Consider the following 26,252-nt stretch of genomic DNA (forward strand, 5'->3'; position numbering starts at 1 on the left):
CCAGATGGGGCTGGGCCGCCCAGTCCCAGGGTTGGCCTGAGAGTCTCAAGCTTCCAGTGCAAATGAGAAGCCCAAGGTCCCTCATTTTCAGCTAATGGTTAAAAAGGTCAAAAGCTTTTTTTTTTCAATCCTCGCCCAAGGATATGTTTTTATTGATTTCAAAGAGAGAGGAAGGGAGAATCAGAGAGAGAGAAATATCAATGTGAGAGAGAAACATCGATCAGTTGCCTCCCATAGGCGCCGACTGGGGATCAAACCTGGGTATGCGCCCTGATAGGAATCAAACCGGCAGCCTTCTGGTGAACGGGCCGATGCGCCATCCCACTGAGCCACCCGGCCAGGGCAAGGTCAAAAGCTTTCAATGTAAGCTTCGATAACTACCAGGCTCTCGGGCTCCAGATTGTTCTGAATCTTCACCCTCCTGTCTGTGGAGCAAGGACCATGTCTACCTGTCCGCCTCTCGCCTCCTTCCCAGCCTTGCCTGCTCTTACCGTTGCTCTCGCTCATCTCCCCCCCCCCCCCCCCCCCCCCCGCACTACGGTCCCCTGGGACCCTCCCCCTCAGTCCCCTGATGCGGGGGGGGGGGGGGGAGGGAAGAAACGTTGCCTTTACCCTCTATTCCCTCATTTTAAAGTCCTAACCATATTCTTACTATTTCCACCAAACTTCCCTAAATAACAGATTGGTCATAGAAAGAAAGGAAATTGAATTTGAGGAGAGAGAAAGGAGGTAGCAGAGTAGACGTCATATTTTTACAGTCTGGTTTGGGGAAAAGATAAAGTAACGAGAGCTGAAATACATATTGGTGTTGGGGGTATTTCCCTCCTTTAGGGAGAAGAAAGCTGAGCTGCGGGAAGGGAAACTGCTGAGCCAGTCCTCAGGCCCTGGGAAGGAGTTACCCTGTGCTAAGCTAAAACTAAAGAAAGGGGGTTTGGGGGAGGAAGGGTTGACAAAGTCCATAAATGTCAGGATTGCCCAAATTTGTGTCTAAACGTTTTGTCTTTTCACTTTCCTTCCTTCAGCAGCTATCAAATACACCCACAAGGCTTTAACTATTACCTGACTTATGCCCTAAATTCTTTTCCAGGCTGCAATCCTTGCATTCCCAACTGCTCACCAGATGTCTAAGCCGAGATGTGCCATCATCAGCTCAATTCAACATTCTCAAACCAAGCTTCTTGATTTCTGCTTCAAGCCAGTCGTGTCTCCTGGCTTCCCTCTTTCTGTTAAACACACCACTACTCCTCCCAGCCTAAACGCTCGGGGTTATGTTTGCGTCAGTACACGGGCTCTATTGTCCAGTCCTATAGGTTTCATTCTCCACAAAATCCCTTAAATCTCTCTTTCCGTGTTTGTTGCTGGCACCTTTATTCCCAGAAAGCAGGACTAGTCTATAAGCCTCTCCTGGATGTTCCTTACTCTACTCCATCCTATACACTTTAGTCACATTTTGTTTTCTAAAGCACATTTCTGAACACATTCCTCAGCTCAGAAAAAGTCAAGGGCCCATTTTCAATCCACAATGAAAAAACTGTTCTAGAAAACGATCCTGCATGGATTCAAAAGCCGTGAGGTGCCAGGTTGTAGGGAATCTCGCCAATCCCACTTGACCTGCTGATCAAAAACACTCTATCTCTCTCGATATAGTGAACTAGAAAGTATACTGCACCTAAAAGAGTCTTCCTAAAAGCTGCACCAGAGTCTAATCAAACTTTTAAATGGAACTCACAGTTTAGAAGAAATACTAAAGAAAGGTGAACAAGTTAAGCAGGGCAATGAGGTAGTCACTAGACGAGTCCAGAATGTGGGGCATTCCACATGTAGGACAAATGTCCTGGAAAAATGGATGACATGAACAAAATAAAAAGATAAAACCATTAGAGAGTAAAAAAGATTGAAGAGTTATAGCAATTAAATGCCAAGTGTGAGCTTTGGGTCTTGATTCAAATGAACCATCTGTAAAAAGACATTTTTGAGACTACTGGGAAGATTTGAATACAACTGGGTATAATGATATTAAGGAATTATCGTTAATTTTATTATGTTTGATATGAAATGATGGTTATGTTTTAGAAAGGCCCTATCACTTAGAGATTCATACTTCAGTACTTGCAGATGCAATGACATGATATCTAGGTTTCAAATAAACCAGCAAAATAAAACAAATCTAAATAAATGCAGGAAAGGAATTCATAAAACAAAATTAGCCATTGGTCTAATTCTTGAAGCTGGGTGATGGCTCTAGGCCACTTGATGATAATATTTTCTCTACATTTTGAGACTGTTTAAAAATTCCCAAACCAAATAGTTATATAATTTAAAATTTTATTTTAGATGACCCTTCAGATTGCTACAAATAAAGTGTTAACTTCTGCCTATGCCCAAAGTCCTCTAAATCTGCTCCTAACTTTCCTTTTCTGCTTCATCCCACCTCCTACCTCAGCTCCAATTCCCCGTAAGGACCCTCTCCCCAGCCAGCCTTGAATCCAGGTGTTCTCAGAATGCCCCTCACTCTTGTCACTCTCTTTATCTTTGCTTATCCCATTATTTCTGCTGAATAAGCATCAATTATCATTTTGCTTGGAGCTATGTGGGGAGGAAAAGAAACATAGTAGAAATTTGAGTGGGTTTCTGAAAGAACTGTTAGTCTTTGCCTTAAAAAGTCCCATCTCTGCCTCCTCTACAATCTCACTATCATTATAGCCAATCACTGATGGCTCATGCAGTGACGTCTCTTCTCTAACTTTATCTGACCCTCTTTTGGATATGTTTCTTACTATTTTTGAACTCCTCAGCACTTGTGTGTCTTTTATAAAACTTAGCTCACCCTGCTAGGTATAAGATTTATGCTTCATACTAAACTATCAGGGCCCTTAAGGGCAGGAAGAGAAGTATATGGGGAAATGTAACAAACATGACTTTGGAGGGTTTTTTTGTTTTTAAATATATCTTTATTGATTTCAGAGAGAGGAAGGGAGAGTGAGAGATAGAAACATCAATGATGAGAGAGCCGTCATTGATCGGCTGTCCCCTGCACGCTCCCGACTGGGGATCAAGCCAGCAAACCCAGGCATGTGCCCTGACTGGGATCCTAGGCTGATGGTCAACTGCTGAGCCACACCCGGCTGGGCTGGAGGTTTTAATATGTACTAGTACATGACCTTGGGCAGATCACCTAACCTCTCTGAGCCTTGGTTTCCACATCTGTAAGATGGGACACAAAATAATCATCTCATATGGGAGTTTAGGAAGCAATTAAAAAAACATGTGGTCTTCCATAAATATTATTTCCCTTACTCTCTTTAATTCAAATGTCTAGCCTTGTATGTTATACATGGTGACTATCCAATAAATATACTAGCAGATTTTATGCAACGGAGGTCTCTAACAAGACATCAGAGCCAAAATTAGTATTCCCTGAATAACTTGTTGACAATCAAGAAGTCACAGATATCTAACTGCATGTCCAACCTGCTTCCAATTAATGCTTATGAGGATATATTTGATTTCAGCTAGGTCACTGCAATTTCTCATTTGTTGACTCATGACTCCAGTTCACAAGAGTTAAGACTAATACCAGAAGGAATAAAACAACTTTACTCAGTCTCTTGAAGAGGAAATGAGCTCTATCCAATGAAAGATTTAGTTTTTCACATCTCGAACACTGACAGATTTTTTGACTCCTGTCTCCCTCCTGCCTGTGACTCCAAACTTTCAGAAAGAGTATTATTCTATTTCACTCTCCACACATTTTCAATACTGACTCACTCCTAAAACCATGGCAATACTGCTTTGAAAACCACCAGGCTACTAGTTACTAAATGATTCCTAATTGCAAGCACATTGACCATAGTTCATGTGGCTGGCCCCTCCTCCTTAAGCTTCTTTTGGGGTGCCTTTCTCGGGGTCTTCTAGTGTCTTATGGGCTTTTCCTGTTCTTCTTCTGTACTTCATAACTAACTCTTCCCCCACCCATGACTTCTTCTCTTTCCCTCTACACACTTTCTCTGGGCACCTCACTCCTTGCCACAGGTTCAGCTACTACTTATCTACTCCATATCCAGCTGTGGCTTCTCTCCAGGGCAGCGCCTATTGCCCACTCTAAGTTTCCTCCTGGATGCCTTGTTCTCACCTCAGATCACCATGTCCACCACTTAGATTCTGGTTAGTTTTCTTTGCAGCAAATTGTACATGCTTCATTGTCCTGATGGCCCACATCAAGACTCTGTATGAATTAGATAAGTAGGTTTTCCTCCAAACAGATGTAGCCCCATGCCAGGGCACAGAGCTTGGCATGTGAAGCAGGAGCTGGATTTCAGACTCCACCTCCCAGGAACTTGACTGAGCAGCCTTGTGCAATGCACAACCTGCACTAATGTGAATGGGGACCCTGGGTTTACTGCAAGTAGCAACATTTCTTTCAGAAACTCAAAATTTCACTATGTTTATTTATTTTTGCCATATAATCCCATAGCTCAGGTTGCAAGGTAAGAAGAAGTTGCAGGGAAGATGTGTAATAACTATTCTAAGCAAAAAAACAATTAATAATATTTATTCAGCTGTATCAATTGAGAATACATCATCTTTGATTTATCTTCAACTCTGCATTTTTATAAAGAACAGACATTTTATTTATTTATTCATTCATTCATTCATTCATTCATTCCACCCGTCCCCTCACCTCCCTCCCCTTTGGCAGCCATTAGCTTGTTCTCTGTATCTATGTGTCTGTTTCTGCTTGGTTTTGTTTGTTCATTTGTTTTATTTCTTAGATTCCACATAGAAGTGAAATTGTATGGTATTTGTCTTTCTCTGTCTGACTTACTTCACTTAGCATAATACCTTCTAGGTCCATCCATATTACAAATGGAAAGATTTCATTCTTTTTTATTGCTGAGTAATATGCCATTGTACATATTACTCAGCAATACATACATATATTCATTCATCTTTTGGTGGACACCTAGGTTGCTTCCATATCTTGGCGATTGCAAATAATGCTGCAATGAACAGAGGGGTGCATATATCTTTTTGAATTCATGTTTTGGATTTCTTCAGATAAATAAATATCCAGAAGTGGATATCCAGAGTGCTAAGTTGTATAGAAGCTCTACTTTTAATTTTTTGAGGAAACTCCATACTGTTTTCTATAGTGGCTACACCCACTTATAATTCCACCAAGAGTGTACAAGGGTTCTCTTTCTAATTAAGTTAATTAAGTATTAACTTAATTATTAGTGGAAAGCTATGTCTTATTCACCTTTATTTAGACACCCTCACCAACACTTGTTATTTGTTGAATTTTTTATGACAGCCACTTTGACAGGTGTGAAGATATTCACAAATTATATATCCAATAAGGAGTTAACATCAAAATACATAAGGAACTCATACAACTTAACACCAAAAAAACCAAACAATCCAATTAAAAAAATAGGCAGAGGATATGAATAGACATTTCTCCAAAGAAGACATACAGATGGTCAACAGACATATGAAAAGATGCTCAATGTCACTAATTATTAGGGAAATACAAATCAACTCCATGTATTTTTTATGAAAAGAATATTTATTGAATGTGAATCACTGTAACAGATTATGTCTGACCTAAGATCTTAAAAATAATTAACACTGAATATATTGACCATCTGAAAAAACACACAAAAAACACCCTGAAGTGTAAAGGCTCACGTCAGGTGAGTCTCCTACAGTCATTGTTTAAGTTCAAAATTGGCCTGTCCAAAAGAGAGGAGATAGAATAAGACGTTTCTGGAGCTACCATTTTACTTTATAGCATTTACTTTATTTTATCTTATAGCATTCCCTCATTTTTAATCTCTACACAAGAAATAAATACAACTGAAGATATGTAATGAGAAAATAAATACAGTCTACTAAGAATTTTGGTTAGCATATAAAAATTATTAAACATATATATGAAATGATATATATAATATACTTGAGAAATTTTATAAATGAAAATTTAAAGTTTAAAACATTTCTAACTGAATTCATTTTACGTCACTGAAAAAATATTTCTAAATAACTTTGCTATCTTTATAAAGAATTAGACATACTTACAAATGTGCACACAAATTATTTAATAGAGAATTCTATACTATATGCATATCTAATAGTGATAATCACTTTTCATAAATTTCTTGATTTTAAGATTGAACTACTTATCCTAAACCTCCATGTGCTTTGAGGCCATTATTCTATTGGATGTTTATCCAGCAGATGAAGTACCACTGTCAGGGTAACATGTCTTTATGGCTCTGTCCCTGTGTGAGTGCTGATGTGAGAAGATATGTGCATAAGTCATAACCCTTATGGGTGCCATCCACTGTTCTAAGTGCTACATTAAATCATGTATTACAGCCAACCACCTTTATTCTACTTTGGAAAACTGAAGGAAAAAGGACAACTTGCCCAAAGTTATATAGTTTGTAAGCGGTAGACCGGGACTTGAGCCCCTGTCTGCCCATGGAGGCACCCTTTAATCTTATTCAACATATTCCGAGTGCTGCTCTAATAACAGACTGCGGAGAGCTAATATTTTTAATTGTTTCAGTCATTTCACCATCAAGTGAATATAAAATTATCTTTAAATCCAAATTATTAAATATATACATTTATTCAACAAAAATTTATTGTGCATTTTCTATATATCAGCACTATAAAGAAATTGAAATACAAAAATGAGTGAGAAGCTCAGGAAATAATAACAGCCTCCACATATATAAATCAATGTTGCATTAACTTAATTATTAATGGAAAGCTATGTCTTATTCACCTTTATTTAGACAGAATTAAAAGGAATATATTTGATAGAAAACAAAGCATAAAGTTGGCAATAAATGCTCTTCAATTAATTTCAGTGGAAAAGAATTCTAAGCTAAAATTCGAGAATGATATTATACCATTTCCATATACAAATAACCAAGTAAAAATAAAAAAAATATTTATGGATTCTAATAATATAAATAAGCTGTTTGCTATGTGTACTTTTAAAGATATAAGCTATGTGGAATACAATGGAGTCTTTCATATCATATTAACCATTTACTTAATAAAATATCTTTTAAAAATCTAAGATGTTAAGACTTTAATGATCATTCTATCATCTAACCACCACATAAAATATAGATAACGTGCAATGATAATACATTATCAAGTCTAGCATGACTGATCAATGATTACTAATTTAAGATGATAGTTCTGTTATGTAGTGAGCAAAATAAAGACTTTCTATACACACACACACACACACAAGCACACACAGGCACATGCTTTTCAAATTTCTTAGAGAATGTAGATGTCCTCCCCCTGCCCCCAAGACAGACTATATGGATCAGGAAAAAGGTTGGACTAAAACACAAACATGAAATATGGGAATTGCTAAAGTGTTAGGTTAGAAGGAGCTTCGTATATAATTAAAAACATATGAATAGAAAGTTAAATACTGTCCCAAAATAAAAGAAATAATTCCTTACAAGGGACACACAGCTTGATTTTTGTAAATTTTAGTAAAATGTGAAATGGCAATGACAATGTCAGAACAAAACAAAAACAAAAAACAAAAGAGGGTTTTGGGGGGAAAAGGCAAAGTGACATCTTCCACTTCTTTTCAAGTGCATCTAAAAAACACAAATGGAAGCCACACGCCTCCAAGTGCAGTTGTCTGATGGTTGCTTGTGGTTTTCGCTGACATTTTTTTCTCACTGAGTAATGCAGAATTACAACATGCATGCCGCTTTAGTTCTCCAAATTCCTAAGGGAATTATATCTCCTTCATGCTCACATGCAACTCCAAAGGGGAGTTATGAGGAAGGCTTTTAAAGTCTAAAAATTTTATGCAAAAGAAATGTCCTTGGTAGGGAAGAGGTAACTTTCACTTAATAAAATGCTTCCATGATTTCATTATCCTCTATTGAATATACTGATGAGTAATTTGGGGTGAAGAAACAGGTCGAAGTGTTTTTCTAAAGCATATGAGGTGGTATCAATATAAATAAACTATGAAATGAAAGGAAACAAAGGTATCCAAATACCCCAAACCCTGTGGGAGTGAGATATTAACATTGATAAAGCTCAGTAAATTCTCAGAGCTAAGAAACCTTAGAGACCTGTGTTAAATGATATTACTGACTGGGGCATTTAGAATTATGAGAAGCTCACAGCTTTCTCTCTTCCTTGGCTCTCGTTTTTTTCTCTCTCGCAGATATCTGGTTTTTTAATTGTTGACACTATTACAGACGTCTCCCATTTTTGCCTCCTTTGCTGACCTCCACCCAGCGCCCACCACCCCTCCCCTGGCCTTCACCACACTCTTGTCTGTGTCCATGTGCTGTGTATGTATGTTCTCTGGCTAATCCCTTCACCTCCTTTCATCCAATCCTCCCCACCCACCTCCCCTCTGACATCTGTCGTCTGTTCCATGTATCCATGCCTCTGGTTCCTCAGCTTTCTTTTCCTTAAGGTCTTGTATCTACCATAACTCACAACTCAGTAGCATTTGTTGAACTTCTACTATGTACAAGGAATTATGTCAAGTGTTGCAGAAGATCCTAAAGATGAAAAAAAACATAGATCTCACTCTTGAAGATCATAGCTAGTAATAAAGAGAGAAAACACATGTATAAATAGCCATGATACAACAGCAAGAGGAAAAGGGGAGGAGGGAGTTATTACTTCCTGAGCGTGTGTCATGTACTAGGCACAAGTTAGAAGTTATCCATGTGTTATCTTAGTTTTACCCTCAAACCATCTGCTGAGATAAGGCATTATTATCTCCGCTTTACAGAGAGGAAAATGAGTCTCAGAGAGATTGAGTAAATTGTGTAAGACCACAGAACTTGTTAGTGGAAGAGCTAGGATTTGAATTATGATCTGCCTGCCTTCGCTGTGTATGTCCCTCGATTGTAAGTGTAAAGTAATATAAGAAGCTGTACAGATGAAGTGCTGTGGGGATTCAGCAAAAGGGAGACACAGTATTCAAGAATACGGTGAAGATAAAGACACCCTGATGGAAGGAGCGGCAGGTAAATGTGAGAGGTGATCATATTTGGACGAGTGGAAACTGAGTGTACCTGGGGGCTGCGAGGGAAGCAGTTCTGGAGAAAAGATTATTTTCTAAGAAAAGATAAGTGAAGAAAAACAGTTTTAAAGGGGGAAAAGTAAATGGTTTGATTTAGTTTGGATGAAGCGGTGTCCAGAAAGAGCACTAATGAAAAATTAGCAGATTGGGTTGAAAACAGGCCAAAACAAAAGATGGGAATGTCAGACAAGGAACTAGATGCTATTCCACTCTCAATGGTAATTACACTGAGGCTCAAGGTTTTGGGTGAGAAGAATGACATAATCAGAAGCGTGACAGAAAACCTCTATCTGGCAGAGATGTGTAGGGTGACATTGGTCGGTGCTACACTTAATCTCAACTCCCAATGTCGTCACTGCAGAGACAGGAGAAAGTTCAATGCTCACTTTCCTGACTCACTCCCCCAGCAGTGACTGACCTGGAGCAGGTGTGTCTTCACAGCCACAGAATGGCAGCGGGAAGTCGGGGCCCAAACAATGGGCATGTCATTCCTGTCCCATGGGCATGTCATTCCTGCCCCGTGGGCAGTGAGCCCACGGATGTGATTGCTCCCTGAGCCACTGGCAAGGCTGCCCAGAGCATTAGCACCAGGGCCCTTAACGCCTGGTAGTAGAGAGAAAGGGGAAAGGAAGATGCGGGATGGAGAAGGGAACCTAGAAAGGGGATGTCAGAGCGGCAGCCAGGAAAGGGCTCAGTTACCAGGACAGGGGTGCGTGGGGCGCGGCGGAAACCCAGTTATTAGAAACACGGCCTGGCGCCGGGACACGCTCACAGCAGCACGGCCACCTGCCCGTTGGAAGAAGGCCTCCCTGCAGGCCTCAGGCCCGGGGCCGAGTGAACTGGGGGTTTCCCGGGGGTGCGGGTGCCGGGCAGGACTTGCAGGGGCGGTGAAAGTCATCCTCAGATGGTGGGGGTGACAACTGACAGGGCTCCACATTCTACCTGACTGTTAATATTAAAAGAACTCAGAAGAACAGAGGGTGAGTCTGCCTTGTGCACCGCAATTCCACAGCCTTATCACTGTGCCTAGTACAGAGCAGGAGCTACATAAATACTTGAGTAATTGAGTTGAATTATGTTCATATGAATCAATGAAGAAATATCAGGCTGACTCATTTCAATAGATGAATTCTGCCCCACCCCAAATAATTGTTACCTCTAGTTTATAAATGCTCATCTGTCTTTTTTTCTGGTTTCCTTTCCTTCTTTCTTCCCTTACTTACACTGTTGTCACTGTTTTTATTTTTAACCCACCCATTTTTTCAAGTGTCTGTGACATTATTTACTCTATCCCACCCCGTTTTTCCCTAAGAATTTGATTTCCTTTGTTTCAGTGGATTCACAGCAACATCCTCTCCATTCATTTCCCAGCCTCTCTCCCCATCTTAACCACAGCTGCTAGAATTACCTTTTGTCTTTCTAATACCCTTTCACCATCTCATTTCCCTTGTCAGGAATCATTTTCTCACCCATTTAGGTAAATGGAAAGACTCACCTCCCTTCCCCAAGGCCTATTTTTGTATTTAATTTCATGCTATCACTGCAATGTGTTTCACTGCCATTTAGCTTTCCTGTCTTCGCAATGGCTTAAAAATCTAATTTAAATCCATCTAAGCTGTCTTTAATTTTAGGAAGGTGATCAGAGGAACTCCCTTCTGCTGATATAATAGACATGTTTCCTTTTTACTATTGGTCTGCAGAATAAAACCTTCTTAATCTGGAAATCCTTACTAAAGAAGTGTGATATCGAAGAAGAAAAATTGAGTTTTACACTCTCTATGGAAGCGTTTTGCACTGTATAACAAATAATACAGTGAACAGAATGGCGTGAGAATATTCACCTTATACAAGAAAACTCTCACAAACTTAAGTATTTGTACATCAACAACAAGTTGCCAATTATAATTCTGCCCAAATCTTTTCTAAACTTGAAAGTGACAGGGGCACTTACAATGTCCAAAGACTGAGCACCTGAATTAATCTGAAATATAATTATATCACATATATTCATGTGAACAGGGGTTTAAGTTTCTTTTTCCTTATGTTTCTTTTTCCTAGGCCTTTGCGCCCATACACTCCCCTTGATTCTGGAAAAAGCAATTAAGGAGGTGAGCGGTGGACAATATGGCCAAGAGGCTGACCCAACCAGGAGTCAAGCTGTCATCTTATCCAGACATCGCCAGATGACCAAGAACAAAAGCTAATGCCTTCGGACCTCAGGGGCTGCACAATAGCTGTAGTCTGTTCCCAGCCTCAGTTTACCCTATTTCCCTATATAACCCTATCCTTCAGGCCATTCCTGAAGACAGGTTTTGGATGCTCGTATGCAGTCTGTCTTCTTGGTTGCCTGGCCTTCTCAATAAACGCCTCATATGATTTAACCCTGCCCCTGTTGAATTGGACACAGCAACAGGCAGCCCAAGCCCCACTGGGGTTTCCCGGTAACCAAAGGATGTACAATTTCTCAAACATTTACAACTCTCTTTTTGGAAGTTAGTAGCTTGGAAATCTTATTGTATCTTCCCAGAGGAATCATAATACAAATACAGTTAGTTTTCCCAGCCCAACCCACAAAAGTCTATTCCTAATGTACCTAAAAAAAATCTTATTGTACAATAGAAGATTTTGTATTTCCATTGGAAATACTCCTAATGGAAAAATCCATCGAAAGCCGGAATTTGGGATTTTAGAAATGTAGCTCTCACAATACTAACCAGTTACTCGGAGTTGGATTTTCAGTGAAGTAGGTGTCTAGCTAAGGGTCATCCCTGGGTGACATGGTTATGACTCAGGGAGCAGGCTTTGAGGACTAGTTAAGGGAACTTATTTGGAGAAAACTTGTTTAGATGGCAAACTTTCTTCTCCCTTTGCCTCCCTTAACTAGTTGCAGATGGGGATGGGGTGAGAAGATAAGCAGAAATTTTAAAATGTTTGTGCCCTTCCCTTTCCCCACAGTTAACAAATGTACTAAAAAGACACAGAGATGAGGGAGAGACAGGATCAGCAGGAAAGAAGTGTAGGTAAATCTGTTATATTAAACCATATATATATATATATTATATGTTATATTAAACCATATATATATATTAAAATAAATTATGAAGAGTTTTAGCTCAGAAATCTTATAAAATCAGGGAAACTAAAAAAGTTGAAAATTTAAGAAATAAGTGGATATCTTTTTAAGTCACCAAAAAGATGATGAAAAAAAGGGAAGACATGCCCCAAATTTTAAGTTCCTGTTATTATATACACTGTATTTGAATAAAATCACTTTTAGTCACCCAAATAACAAAACATAGACATTTTAAGAGAAATTTGGTCAAATAAAAGAAATGTTTCAACCATTTAAGAGCCCATTAAAATTTCCCAATTTGGGTTTTAAATGTACATTGTTTGTTTTTTCACTGTGCGTACCTTATAGATCTATGTGAAACAAATTTAATGTATAGTTTATAAAAATCTACCCAAGGAAAAAGTGGGCTCATGGTAACATGGTACTATAAGATATAGCTGTATAAAATACTATAACTGCTGTATATATTGATAATCACACCTACTATATAGGTCATTTCTAAATATATCTTTAGCTAGATAAAAATTGTTTGTGGAGCTAAAATCCTATTTAAGGCCCACTTTTTGAAGAAAGAAAGAAAGAAAAAGAAAGAAAGAAAGAGAGAGAGAGGGAGAGAGAGAGAAAGAAGAAAGAAAGAAAGAAAGAAAGAAAGAAAGAAAGAAAGAAAGAAAGAAAGAGAAAGAAAGAAAGAAAGAAAAGAAAAGAAAGAAAGAAAGAGTGGATTATGGATTATGGGCTGGAAAAATAATACATTAAAATAGGTAACAGAGAAAATAAAACATATAGTTGGAAAGGAGCCTATATATAAAAATTAATGCATAAATAAAAATCTCAGAGCAAAGTTGATTAAGTACCAAATGAAAAACTTCTTAATAGTTATTTAATTTAAAACCCCAAATTGGAAGGTCTTTTTGAAAATATTATGATGATAATGCAGAAGTAAGAGGTAGGTCAGAGTTCTCCTTGGAGACAGAGCAACAAAACTGTTTGTCTATTTTTCATTCCTTAGCCAATGTGAGGGCACTTCTTGGCTCTGCATTTCCTTCATCCATATTGTTCCTGATTCTCCTGCTTTCCTTTGGCTGTGACGCGAGGAAGACATTTGGAACTAAGTTTTCATGTGATTAGAGTGTCCACCAAGGGCAAACTGGTAGCCAAAATTAAGGAAAACCAGAGCACATCATCATTTGAAAATGCCAGTCCTATCCCCCTTGAAAGTTTCCAAAATCTTCAAGTGTAGGCAGTTACACAGACCTTATTTTTCTGAAGAGCCGTAATAAATATAAGACCTGATGTAAAGGTATGCTGAAATGCCATAATACACTTTTTTCTAAAAAATGTTTGTTTATAGTCATTTTCATGGAGGAAATAGAACTAATTTTTTTAAATTCTCACCCGAGGATATGTTTTTATTGATTTTTAGAGAGCGAGAAAGGAGAGAAGGGGGAGAAAAACATTGATCGGTTGCCTCCTGGGGATAGAACCCACAACCTAGGGATGTGCCCTGACTGAGAATCAAACCTGCAACCTTTTGGTGCACGGGTTGGTGCTCCAACCAACTGAGCCACTTGGTCAGGGCCCATAATACACTTTTAAATCTTAGCTACAGTGATCCAGAATGTTCCTACTTCTGTCCATCGTTGGCCTCCTGCACTGCTTATTCACCCATCATCTTTCTTCTGCTCATTAACTGTAGCTGTGCTCTCATGATTTATTATGACCTTGTTCTTTTTATAGTTATTCCTTTTAACATCTCATTAACTAATATGATTTTTTAAAAATGTATCTTTATTGTTGAAAGTATTACAGATGTCCCTCTTTTCCCCCCATTGACCCCCTCCACTCCATACCTGCCCCCCAGGCCTTCACCACACTATTGTCTGTATCCATGAGTTATACATATATGCATATAAATTCTTTGGTTAATCTCTTCCCGTCTCCCTCCCCCCTTCCCTCTGAGATAATGCTGTCTTTCTGTCCAATTTCCAAATCTTTATATCCATATCTGAATTTCCCACTCTCTGTTTTGTCGATAGCACACTTGCCCTTAGGTACTGTGGCAGACACTGGTGTTAACCCACACCACTGCCTTCCTCCAAGACAGATCCCACAGGTCCCTATGGCTTCCTGCATTCCTCCAGCTGCTGGATTATGCCGGACCTTCTGGGCGCAGGTCAGAAGTGCCAGGGAGTTAACACCCAGGCACAACTCTCAACAACGAAGAAAGGTAAATTAGTGGATAAATACATCAATTTCCATGCCCCTTGGTGGGAGAGTCTGAAGTAAGCTCTGCACAGGCTCTCCTAAGTTCTTCAGCAGGACTGAGCCCCAGTCCACAGCAGTAACCTGTTCATTACCACACCTGTCTTCTGGTTTTCAGGCTCTCCCTGGGCTCTTTTCCCACTCCCTCACAACGCTTCCTGGGGTCGTCTCCCAGATAGATTATTTATGTTCAAACCCTTATCTTCAGAACTGCTTTGGGGTAGTGGGAGGTGATGCAGGCTAAGACAGAGGTTCTATTAAAACTTAAAATATGTTAAAGATTATAATCCTGTCTTAAAACCCACACTCTAATTTCTTTTATCATCTGTTATCTTACTTCTTTTCTTAAAGAGATATAGGTGTCTGAGGGTTTTAGAGACAAACTTGACTCCTGCTCCCAGTTTTATGGTGTCACCCAGGTAAGTCATTTATCTCTTCTGATTTTATATATGCTATACTTTCCAGGGATGTTGTAAGCATCAAATAAAATAAAACACATTGTACTTTGCCTTCATACCTTTATAATGTGGCAGTTTCAAATTTAGGGAGTAAGCTACAACTTTCCTTGATGAGTGTTTTCCCTCCAATAATTACCTTGAACCAACTAAAAATATAAGAGTGAAAATCATAAATAATGAGAGTATTCTTTGATATGAATATAAATTAATTACATGTCAAATGTTTCCTTATGAGTGTAGTGTGAAAAGGACTGCTCTACTGAAGTATGTGAGGGTTTTGTTTGTTAGATATCTTTAATAGAGAGCTCATAAGAAGTATAAGTAATATGCACTTGGTCTAACATGAAAATTAGCACACAATAGACAGTTTACGATACTGACTAACAAAGATATCATGAAAATCATCTTTATCAAACAATCTAGAACAGAAATGGCATTCAGCATATCGAAGGGAAAGAGATGTAAGGGAAACTCAAGAAACAATTGTTATTTACAGGTATCGTGGTGTTAAGGGTGAAACACTAATAATGGCAGTTCCTCCTCTGCAGCTTCATCTGGACTACAATAAGTATTAATATTAAATCTGTTGTTTTTGCTGACTCTTCAGTTTTGACAACTTCCTCCTTTTGTGCTTTCATCTTTATACATGTTCCCCCCTTCCTAAAATTTCTTCATTTTCTTCAATGTGCTTCAGGGCTCAAAAGATTTTCTGTTGACTATTCACATTTAATTATAAATCGTGTCTTCAGCAGTTGGTTTACATTGAAAATGAAGAACAAAGTCAATATCTGTCTATAATGAATCAAAAGTGGCTGGTAGGATCACAGTCTACATAATCAGAGCCTGTGTGGGTTTACAACAACATTATTCGTACATGATTAATCAGCACCTAATGTGAGCCAGTTCATACCCGCCATCTCCTAAGCATTCTGTCTTACATTAAAGTCCTGTGGCTCTGTTTCAGATCAGTTAAGAGTTTTGCTGTATATGATAGTACATTGTTAAACTTGCCATCTGGTCCAACAGCTGACGTGGCTCATACAGCCCTGAAGAGGCCCCAAAGCTTTACTCCTGGGAAATATTTGGTCTACTGTGTGGTGTCATGATCACTGGCTCACAGCTTTTTTATATCCTTTGAAAAGAATTGCAGAAAAACCTCCACACTGGAAAAATCCTAAACTGGACTTAATTTGTTAGAAAAGAGTTCACTTACCCGAGGACCAGGCTGACCCTGAAATTGAAAAAAGAGAAACAGTTATAAATTTGTTTTCTTCAGTGACTACGTTCACTACTAAAACTCAAACTAGTTCTGAAAATCTTTCCAAAATTTTTCTGAAGATGACAATCGATACCTAACTACTGGCAAACTTTACTTTGTGGTTTTAAAATCATATTATATCTCAACATTTTTACTCTATGCTATCATCTAAAATCTTGATATTATGGTCTATTGCATGTAACTCCAAAATGACTCAAGGGTTTTAGTATGCTCTAGAAATAAATTGCAGAAAGAGAAGGGAAAGGGACGTCTACCTCACAGGATCATAATGAATGGGTTATTGAAAAAGAGGGTCTGCTAGCACAGACTCTTACTATGAGCTACATATTCAAAGATGGCAGAGTTAAGAAAAGAAGAGGCAGAGATCTTAGTTTTAGAACTCACCAAGTCTTTGAATTTTTCATTGTTGCAATAATATTTTAAGTCCATTTTAAAAATAAACATCTATCTTACTCTGCATAATCCAATTTAAGAGCATTTTGAAAGGATAGGTTTTGGCTCAATTAAGAGCATCATAACTCCTCATACAGTCAATAGATTATGTAACCTCTGCCCGATCTAATTCATTTGGAATGTCACTTTCTTGTTGTTTAAGCTGATAAAAATTTCAAAGCTGCATAATTGTATATGCTTGTCACTAAGAGAAAAATCACCTGTGAATAAAAGTATTGATTACACATCACCTTCTTAAAATCTCCAGTTGGGTTTTGTGTAAGATGAGATGAAAGAAAAAGTTCACACTGAGTTAAGGAATCTTTAAAAATACATTAATAATGTACAATCTCATTGCATCAGCTATATACCACTGGGCATTATTCAGGAAAGCATGGAGCTAACACAGTTCCCAGAGAAGACTTACCCCCTTTTAGCCCCTCTCCAAGCTTGGAATTTTGGGGGGTATTTGTTCTCTTACTGGGGATAAAACAGATGATTTTCTAAAGCTTTGTCTGAAAATGTGGTTGGCTAGGTTTTGTCTGATCAAACCATGAAGGGGAGCTAAAACAAGCTGCTGTGGAGGCTACTCACTCCACGCCCATGCTCTTTAGTTGTGGAGCGAGAGAACGAGAATAATATTCACTAATTCCTTACCAAGTACCAGGCACTTTTGGGTTTGTTATTCCATTTGTTACTTATAACTGCCCTGCATTTTGCAAATGAGGACACTAAGACTCATAGAAATAAGTGAAAAAATCACACAGCCTATAGGTGGATGCCAAAATTGAAACCAAATCTGATTCTGAAGTTCATGCTTTTTCCACCAGTCATTCTGCCTTTCAGTCTGGAAGTTTAAGAAAAAAATAGGTAAGCTTGCTCAGATCAACAATGATACCAGAGCACTCTTCCAATGAGTGGAGGCTCCGCATCTCCAACCACTCCTCAGCTACGACAGCATGAATATCTGCTTCCAGATGCAGACCTCCAACCAGCAGGCACCAGCCTGCTAACTGAAACATGTACAGGAACCAGGTCAGCAAAGGTTCTTGAGGGGAACAGACAAGCCTAACATCAGCTCTAAACATGGAAAACCTACAAAGTAGGGCTCTCCGCTTACATGTAAATATGGATCTTCCCAGATCCATGTAATAGATGAAACTGCAATACATGCTAACTCTCACCTGCACTCTAGATGTTTTAAGCTTCTAGATGTTTTAAGCTTCTGATCTTTCTGAAATTTCAAACTACTGCAAACTCAGAAATGAGATCATTTATAGAAACTTGGAATATATTACATCTCCTATATGTTTTTGGGAAAACCCAAATGTAGGATTCTCTAAAAGCAGAAAGAATTTCTTCAAAAGAATATATTTTAGCATTGTTGCTGAGATTTTTTGGTTGTCCTACAAGTGAGACTTTGTCTATTTTTAACACGTGGCATTTGTGTCACTGAACAAATGATTTTAGCATAATGTGTGCATATATTTATGTTATTATATACAAATATACATTGTTATAGATACTATGTTAGTGATAGTGAGGACAAATAGTAAGTTATGTTAAAATGAAAAAGTTTACTTTTACTTGAGCACTGGAAAGTAGGCAGCACCAGAAATCTCAGATTACCCTAACATGGGATATGAATTTCAGGTGTGTAGGGTGTGCATGTGTGTGTGCATGTATGTTTGTGTTTGTCTGTAGGGTGGGGAACATGAAAAAGAAGGAAGGAAGTGGGTTAGTAGAGAGGCTTCCCAGAAAAACGAGGCATACATGACAAACTTGGTAACTCTCCCAACAGGGGTGGGGAATGTCCAGCCTGTGGGCCATAGACAGTTCTTTGAAATCATCTGGTCTGGCCCTGCCAAGGCCACACCAAAGAGAAGCAGTTCCAGCCATCACTTTAGGGGTGAGTTAATTAAATGTTTGACCAAATATAGCAGCCTAATTTTTAAGTTGGTAATTTTGTATGGCCCTCAAATGATGTTATAAATATCCAAATGGCCCTTGGCAGAAAAAAAGGTTCCCCACTCCTGCACCTAAAACATGGATTACACAATGCAAGCCTTATAAATATTACCCAGGTTTCTAGGACTGCCTACACTCAGTGTGACATAACAAACTGTGTACAAGCAGACACCTAGAATACTTGTCGGAAAACAATCTAGCAGCTGGAATCTTTTTATTTATTGAGTTTAGAGACAGAGGAAGGGGGAAAGGGGGAGGGAGAGAGAAAGAGAGAGAGAGAGAGAGAGAGAGAAACACACACATCGATTTGTTGTTCCACTTATTTATGCAGTCATTGGCTGCTTCTTGTATGTGGCCTGACTAGAGATCAAACCTGTAACCTCGGCTTATCAAGGTAATGCTCTAACTAACTGAGCTACCCGACCAGGGCCAGCTGGACTCTTATAATTATCCTAAAAGAGCATCTAAAGGGGGCAGGTGTCTGTGGGAGTGGCAGCGAGAGCTTCCCCACGGAGTACGGAGCATACAGGAGATTAGATAAGAGCCCAAAGTGAAGCCCATCCCAGAAAGACCCTGTGAGTGAAGACACTAGGTGGTAAAGCCTTCTCCACACAAATCACTGAAAGAAATATCTCATAACTTTTCAAGTTGCTTTTGAGTAATTCATTGCGAAATACAAGTATTTTCATTCATTGGTGGATATATTTTTAGTCCACTGTAATTTATAGGTAGTGAACATTACTAATAATCAACTGTGAAAGCAAAATTTTTTTTTTGGTCTAGAATACTCTTTAAATGAGTAGTTATAAATTATGATGAAAGCTCACAAACTACAACTGAGTTGAATTTTTAAAAATAAAATTCCTGAAAAGGACCTTTTTTTCTCCAAACAAATCAGCAAACTGTTACTATAAATAAAAACCCGAATCGAGTATAATCAAGAGCCATGCCAAGGGAAATAGTTAAATCACAGAAATACTGACGCTTGGAGCAAACATACATGTAAATATGGAGGCTGCCGAGTGCGCCCAGTGGCTGATTTACTGAAATGTCAACAGCTCAGGGCAGTGCCCTCAAGGCAGCCAGGCAGCGGCTGGAAGGAAAAGCGCCAGCGTGAAGGAAAAGAAACAGCAAGAGGCGCTGGCTTTAGAAAGTGGTAATGGGAACAGCGTGGGGGACACGCAGCCAGTAGCTGATGCCTGGCTCCGAAGTGTTCAAAGCAAGCTGACAGTTCTGTGAGGCAAGGAAACCACGGTGGGCCATGCTGATGAGATGACACATCACTGGAGGGTGTATTGTCGCATTAGGCAATGAAAGAGCAACATCAACCATTCTTTGTTAGGCCGTGATCACAATTCTGCTTCCCAAAAAGCGCTAACACTTCTCTAAATCTACAAAGTCATTTAGGTTTCCGACTGAGGCAATTAGATTCACTACACGATACTTTTTTACGGATGGTAAATCTGTGTCATTCCTTTTCAGATGGGACAAATACTGTTTCCCACGAACACACGCACAGATAGGCACACAAAAGTACAATCTTATTTTGAAATACTGATTAGGAGAATAGACCCACATAAATTCACTGTGATAAATTTTAAAGAAAAACGCTTTCATTTACAAAAACTTGAGGGAATATTAGTACTATTCACGCAACATTAAAAGGTGCTACCTCTGCTTCCAGGTAATTAGGAAGAAATCACTTCAATAACCTAGAAACTCTTCATTAGGAAACCCAAGTTTGATGACCGTTTTTATACTCTCGATTCAATTGATTTCATTCTCTTGAATTGAAAGAAAATACTTCAAAACAATAATTTCTCTATTTTGCATTTGGGAGCCCTTCCTGCCTAAAAAGATCATTTGAAGGTGATTATTATAACTTCATTATCTCTTGAAAATTCTCAAATTTCAGGTGGAAAAAGCACCTGAAGCAGGCACTCGGGTAAAGCTTTAGAACAGCACAGAGGAACTCTGAGTGGCCACAGCACTGTCCTGGTGGCAGGGGGTTTGGAGGAGCAATAGGAATCCTATCCTAGAGTCATGCCCATGGAATCCCTTAACCTCTCAAGAACGGCAGTTTGGCCTGGAGTCCGTGACGGTAAGTGGAGCAGATGTGTCTACTGAGGAACCCTGTCCAGCCTCACTGCACCTGGGATTTGTTCACGTTTAACCTCAAAATCCTAGTGCCCGAGTTACAAGGTGCTTCTGAAAAAACTGTTGAATCACTGGAAGGTGAGAATATTTTGACTGGCCCAAAGACGGTTTACAATATTTTTATAGAACCATTAGAAAGTTTACTGTTCTTACATTACAGGGTTATATTTTCAAAATGTAGTTTCTTAATCCAATATTCGAGAAAGGGTTCTCTTAACTTCTGTTCACTGCAGAATGAATACATTCATGTCAAAGAGAAAGTGTCCCCATTCAGTGGAACATTACTGGGATAATAGAGAGGGAACTGAGGCAGGCAAAGACTGTAGGGGCATCACAGGATGAATTAGGTCCTGCACACATGGCACAGAACAAAAACCAGGAGAGGTCTATCCTGAAAAATTCTCTTCCTAGCTTGATTAAGCTTCTGTATCCAATTAATGTGAGGCTATTACATCAAATTACTTAGATAGTTATAAAATGCTACAAAATTTAGCATGGCAATTTAAAGTAGGCTATCTATCCAATACAAACAATTCGTTCAACTAATGTAAATTTAGATTAAAAGTTTATACATTTTAAAAATGAATTAATACACAAGTGGTATACTATAGAGAAAAGCAATTGAAGAAGTAAAGCATTAAGGATTATGTGTATTATTTTTAAAATGCTTTGCAAAGATTGCACAATCTCTCAGTGTCTATGCTTCCAAGGACTCTTACATGCTTGACTAAAATAAACATTATTCATAATTTATACTGCCTAGTGTGTTACCCTACAGGATAGATATTAATAATTCTTACCTTAGCCACAGTCACGTAATATTACTTAGATAAGAGCATTTCAATTTAAGAATTAAAAAAACTTAATCCTCAGTGGTTTTAATTCTGGGAAGAAGAAACCATATTTTACACTAGATAAAAATAAAGAGTTATAGTCACAAGCCTGGTGGATATTTCTTTTTTAAAATTTGAGACAGAAAGAGAGCGAGAGTAAACATGGAGGTGGTTTTGCTGGGTTCATGTAAAGAAAATAAAAATTGATTCAAAACTTGGAAGATTTCCTCCATGTTTGCTTTCATAAATAAATAACTGTATTTAAAGATTTATTCTTATATTTAACAGGTTAACAAGTTCTTACCATAATAAATTTAAAAAATTATTATATTTACCAACACAGTACCATATTTATCTTTTCTTTATTTTTTTATTCCCTTGCATTTATGTATCACAGCTTTCTAAAATTAAATATATTGGGGTGGCATTGGTTAATAAAATTATATAGGTTTCAAGTGTACAATTCTATAATACATCATCTGTATATTGTGTGTTCACTACCCAAAGTCAAATCTGTTTCCATTGCCATATATTTGACCCCCTTAACCCTTTATGACCCCACCTACTCCCCTCACCTCTAGTAACCACCATACTATTGTCTGTCTGAGTTTTTGTTTGTTTGTTTGTCTTGTTTGTTCATTTGTTGCTTTCAGTTTTATATTCCACACATGATTGAAATCATACAGTTCTTGGCTTTTTCTGTCTGGCTTATTTTGTTTAACATGATATTCTCAAGATGCATCCATCTTGTCACAAATGACAGTGTTTCATCTTTTCTCATGGCTGAGTAAATATTCCATTGTATATATGTAACACATCTATTTTTTTTAGATGTTCTCTTTTTAATGTGTACATAAATCACATAAATTAGAGAAGAATTTGAGAAAAATTTTAAAGAAATAACAATTTTAGCTAGGCAGCTGTAAGGAAGATAACAGTTGCACATGCCGAGGCTACATGGTTATTCCACAGGCCCCGACGTGACAACTCAATGCCCTGGTTTATCAAGAACTGTTCTCCAGTACATATTGCACAGCTATAGGTATTGTTTGCTGCTACACTGAGTCCCAGACAGAAGTTTGTACAAAAAATTCATTATGCTGCAAAGCCACAAAGCCATATGGAGGAACACTAAAGTACTGAAACCTGAGAGCCAAGGCACAGTTCTGAGATTGACCAACAGCCCTGAAAAAAATCGCTATAAACACAATAGAGATGGTCATGAGAAGTGTTCCTACGGAAAGCACATTCTGACCTGCTGTTACGTCCAGTGCCATAGAACTGGCCAAATAAGCCACCATCATAAAGGTAAACATCATAAGTATCATATCTTCTTTATCCAATCATCTATTGAAGGACACTTCAGTTGTTTCCATGTCTTGGCCACTGTGAATAATGTTGCAATGAACAAAGGAGTTCATATATCTTTGCAAATAAATGTTTTCAAATTTTTTGGTTACATATCCAGAAGAGGGGTTGCTGGGTCATATGGTAACTCTGGCCTTAAAATTTTGAGGAATTTCCATACTGTTTTCCATAGTGGCTGTACCAGTTTACATTCCCACCAGCACTAGACTGTTGTTTGTTACCATACATAAAAATTTAACCCCAAATAGATCAAAGACCTAAATATAAGACCTGAAACAATAATTATATAGAAGAGAACATAGGTACTAAGCTTATGGATGTTGGTCTTAGAGGGGATTTTCCTAATTTGCTCTCAAAGCCAAGGGAAGTAAAAGCAAAAATAGATGAATGAGACTATATCAAACTGAAAAACTTCTGCACAGCAAAAGAAACTATCAACAAACAAAATGTCAACCGACCAAATGGAAGAAGATATCTGCAAACAACACCTCCAACAAGGGGTTAATATCCAAAATATATAAAGAAGTCCTACAACTCAACAACAACAAAACCCAAACAATCCAATTTTTTAAATGGGCAGAAGACCCAAACAGACACTTCTCTCAAGAAGACATATAAATGGTCAATAGATATATGAAAAGATGGCCAACCTCACTAGCTATGAGGAAAATGCAAATCAAAACCACAATGAGATACCACCTCACACCTGTTAGAATGGTATAATCAGCAAGACAAGTAATAACAAGTGTTGGAGAGGTTATGGAGAAAAAGGAATCCTTTACTTTCTTATAATTAAATATTCATAATGGAAACAAGAAAAGTAAAGTATTTCATATGTGCATTTTTGTCATTAAAAATTGCACATAGAGAACATAAGAAAAAGACTCTTATTTGTTCATTAATTTAAAATATTAAAATTTATTGGATGTCTAACTTTCTGCTGAGGTTGATTCAGATTTTTGCTATTATAAATAATGTTTACATCTTTCTTTATAAATATTTGTCTATATCCCTGATTATTTCTTTATGATACAATACCGAATGCAGTGTTATTCCAATTATGAACTTTATATATTTTATTTCTTCATATTGTAGTGTACAAAATACAGATTATATATTTTCTAGGATGTAATTTTACATGTGTATACATAGGTATTATATTGTGACACATTTGTAAATCTATCTACATGAAGAGAAAAAAGAAAAAAAGAAAAAGAAAACAGGAAAGAAAGGAGAGAAGGAGGGAGGAAGGGAAGGGAAGTATACAAAAATAATGGTTATTTCTGGGTGTTGGAATTATGGGTAATTATTCCTATATTTAGAGTTTTCTATGCTTCTCAAATTTTACTAGTTCCATGACTTGGTTATAAAAATATTTATCACATGATACCTAATTCACTGTAGAAAGCTTTTAAACAGAACCTTAACTAAGCTGTTAATTTTTTTCCATACTAGATTCATTCACTCAAAGGTCTAGGTCAATTATTTTTAATTCCATTTTCCAACTTTTTCCTTATTCAGGATGTTTCAAATTACTTGGAATTATTTTGCAAAATTCATAAAGTTATTCTTAAAAATTCAGTAAGTAAGGGTTTTTAAGTTCACTTTTTGTGTATACCCCATACCACTTTTAGTAGATTAAAATTACAGAAAGGGCAAAGAGGTCTAGACTCAAGCATCGATGATAGGAAGTCTTGGCTCCACGTAGACTGGGGGTCCCTGCCAGGCAGTTTGTTGGAAACTTTGCTGTTTTGCAAACCAAAATATTTGGGTTTTGAGATTTATCTGTATTATTTCATGGAATCATTTAAGGAATTTATGATTTTGGCTATAAATGTGTATCAAACTCCCAAAACATAACAGAGTAGCCCCCTCTTATTTGCAGGGGATACTTCCAGAGATTCTCCCCTATGCAACCACAGATAGTACAGAATTGTATATAAACTGTGTTCTTCCCTATACATACATACCTATGATAAAGTTCAATTTATAAATAGGGGACAATAAGAGATTAACAGCAACCAATAATAAAATAGAATAGCATGGATGAACCTAGAGGGTATTACACTAAGTGAAATAAGTCAGGCAGAGAAAGACAAATACCATATGATCTCATGTATACATGAAACCTAAAAAGAAATAAATGAGTAAACAAAACAGAAACAGACCCATAGGTATAGAGCACAATCTAACGGCTGCCAAAGGGGAAGAGCAGGGGGATGGGAATCTTCAAAAAGCACCCTAGGATCCCTGATGTAACCCCATAATGCACCAACCCAGCATTAAAAACAACAACACTCAAGCTTTCAGATAATTTCAAAAAAAGAAATTTAAAGGAGAACTGCAAAGAGTCTCTTGCATTTAAGCAATAGGAAGTCAGAATCTTTATTGTAACTGAGCAGCAAGGTTAAGTCAAGAATAAGCACCCGCGACAGCAAGCGGGTGTCATCTGAAGCTCCATCTGATTGGTTGGCAATGGCTGCCCAGAATAACCTGTTAAAAGGAGGTTGTGAAGCTCGGTTATAGACTTTGGGAAAGGACATTTGCGTTAACCAACAATGTCTATCGAAGGCACAATGTGGAAAATATGTGTACCAATTTGCCGCTCCTAATAGACAAGTCTGTGAGGGAAAGAAAAGAAATAGGATAGTAACTGAAAGGGATATTAGAGTTGAGGAAAACTTTTTTGTTTCTTTGTTCTTTGCAGTAAGGTGAGAAAAACTGGAAAATGTTTACAAACTGACAGAAAACTATTTGCTGAGAAAAGTCCTGTAGAGCAAAATCAATATGTAAGAGAACACAAAAGGGAGGAGTGCCATGGCATAGGGTTAGGCGACGGTGCCCCATCTGGTCTGAGAAGAGAAAGACAATGAGGAAATGGGCACATCTGGATGTACAGAGGCAGAAGACAGAAGTACCCCATGACCCAAATCTCCTGGACTCTGAGGCAGAAGTCTGCTGGATGTGGGAAGAGTACAGGTGATTTATTATTTATTCATAAACTAATATTTGTTAAGCACCTCCAGTGTACTAGGCTTTCTTCAGAAACCAAGAATACAGTAAATAAAACAAAGCCTCTGCTATCACTCTTGTTAGGGGAGACAGACTTTAAGAGGATGTTTATAAATAGAGTGGCAGGCGGTTATAACAAATAAGATGAAAAATATATGAGGACAAGAAGGCTGGAGAGCAATTCAGGGGGAGGGTGCTGTCCTATAGGCGGTCGTGGAAGAACTCTCTAAGAGAGGGGAAAGGGACAGCAAGTGGAATGCCCTACCAGGCGGAGAGCGGGTGTTCGAGTAACTGGCAGTGCGTCTGGATT

The 26,252-nt window shown here is 38.1% G+C and overlaps 1 protein-coding gene across 1 annotated transcript in view; it reads right to left on the reverse strand.

The window, feature by feature from the left end:
• COL25A1 (collagen type XXV alpha 1 chain) overlaps positions 1-26,252 on the reverse strand; it is a 440,867-nt gene that overhangs the window by 159,214 nt on the left and 255,401 nt on the right. The window contains exon 5 of the mRNA XM_081131694.1: positions 16,107-16,124. Within this exon, the coding sequence (XP_080987820.1) occupies positions 16,107-16,124 (18 nt within the window). The remainder of the gene's footprint in view (positions 1-16,106; positions 16,125-26,252) is intronic.

Source organism: Miniopterus schreibersii (genome assembly GCF_964146895.1).
Source record: "Miniopterus schreibersii genome assembly, chromosome: 1".
NCBI classification, from domain to species: domain Eukaryota; kingdom Metazoa; phylum Chordata; class Mammalia; order Chiroptera; family Miniopteridae; genus Miniopterus; species Miniopterus schreibersii.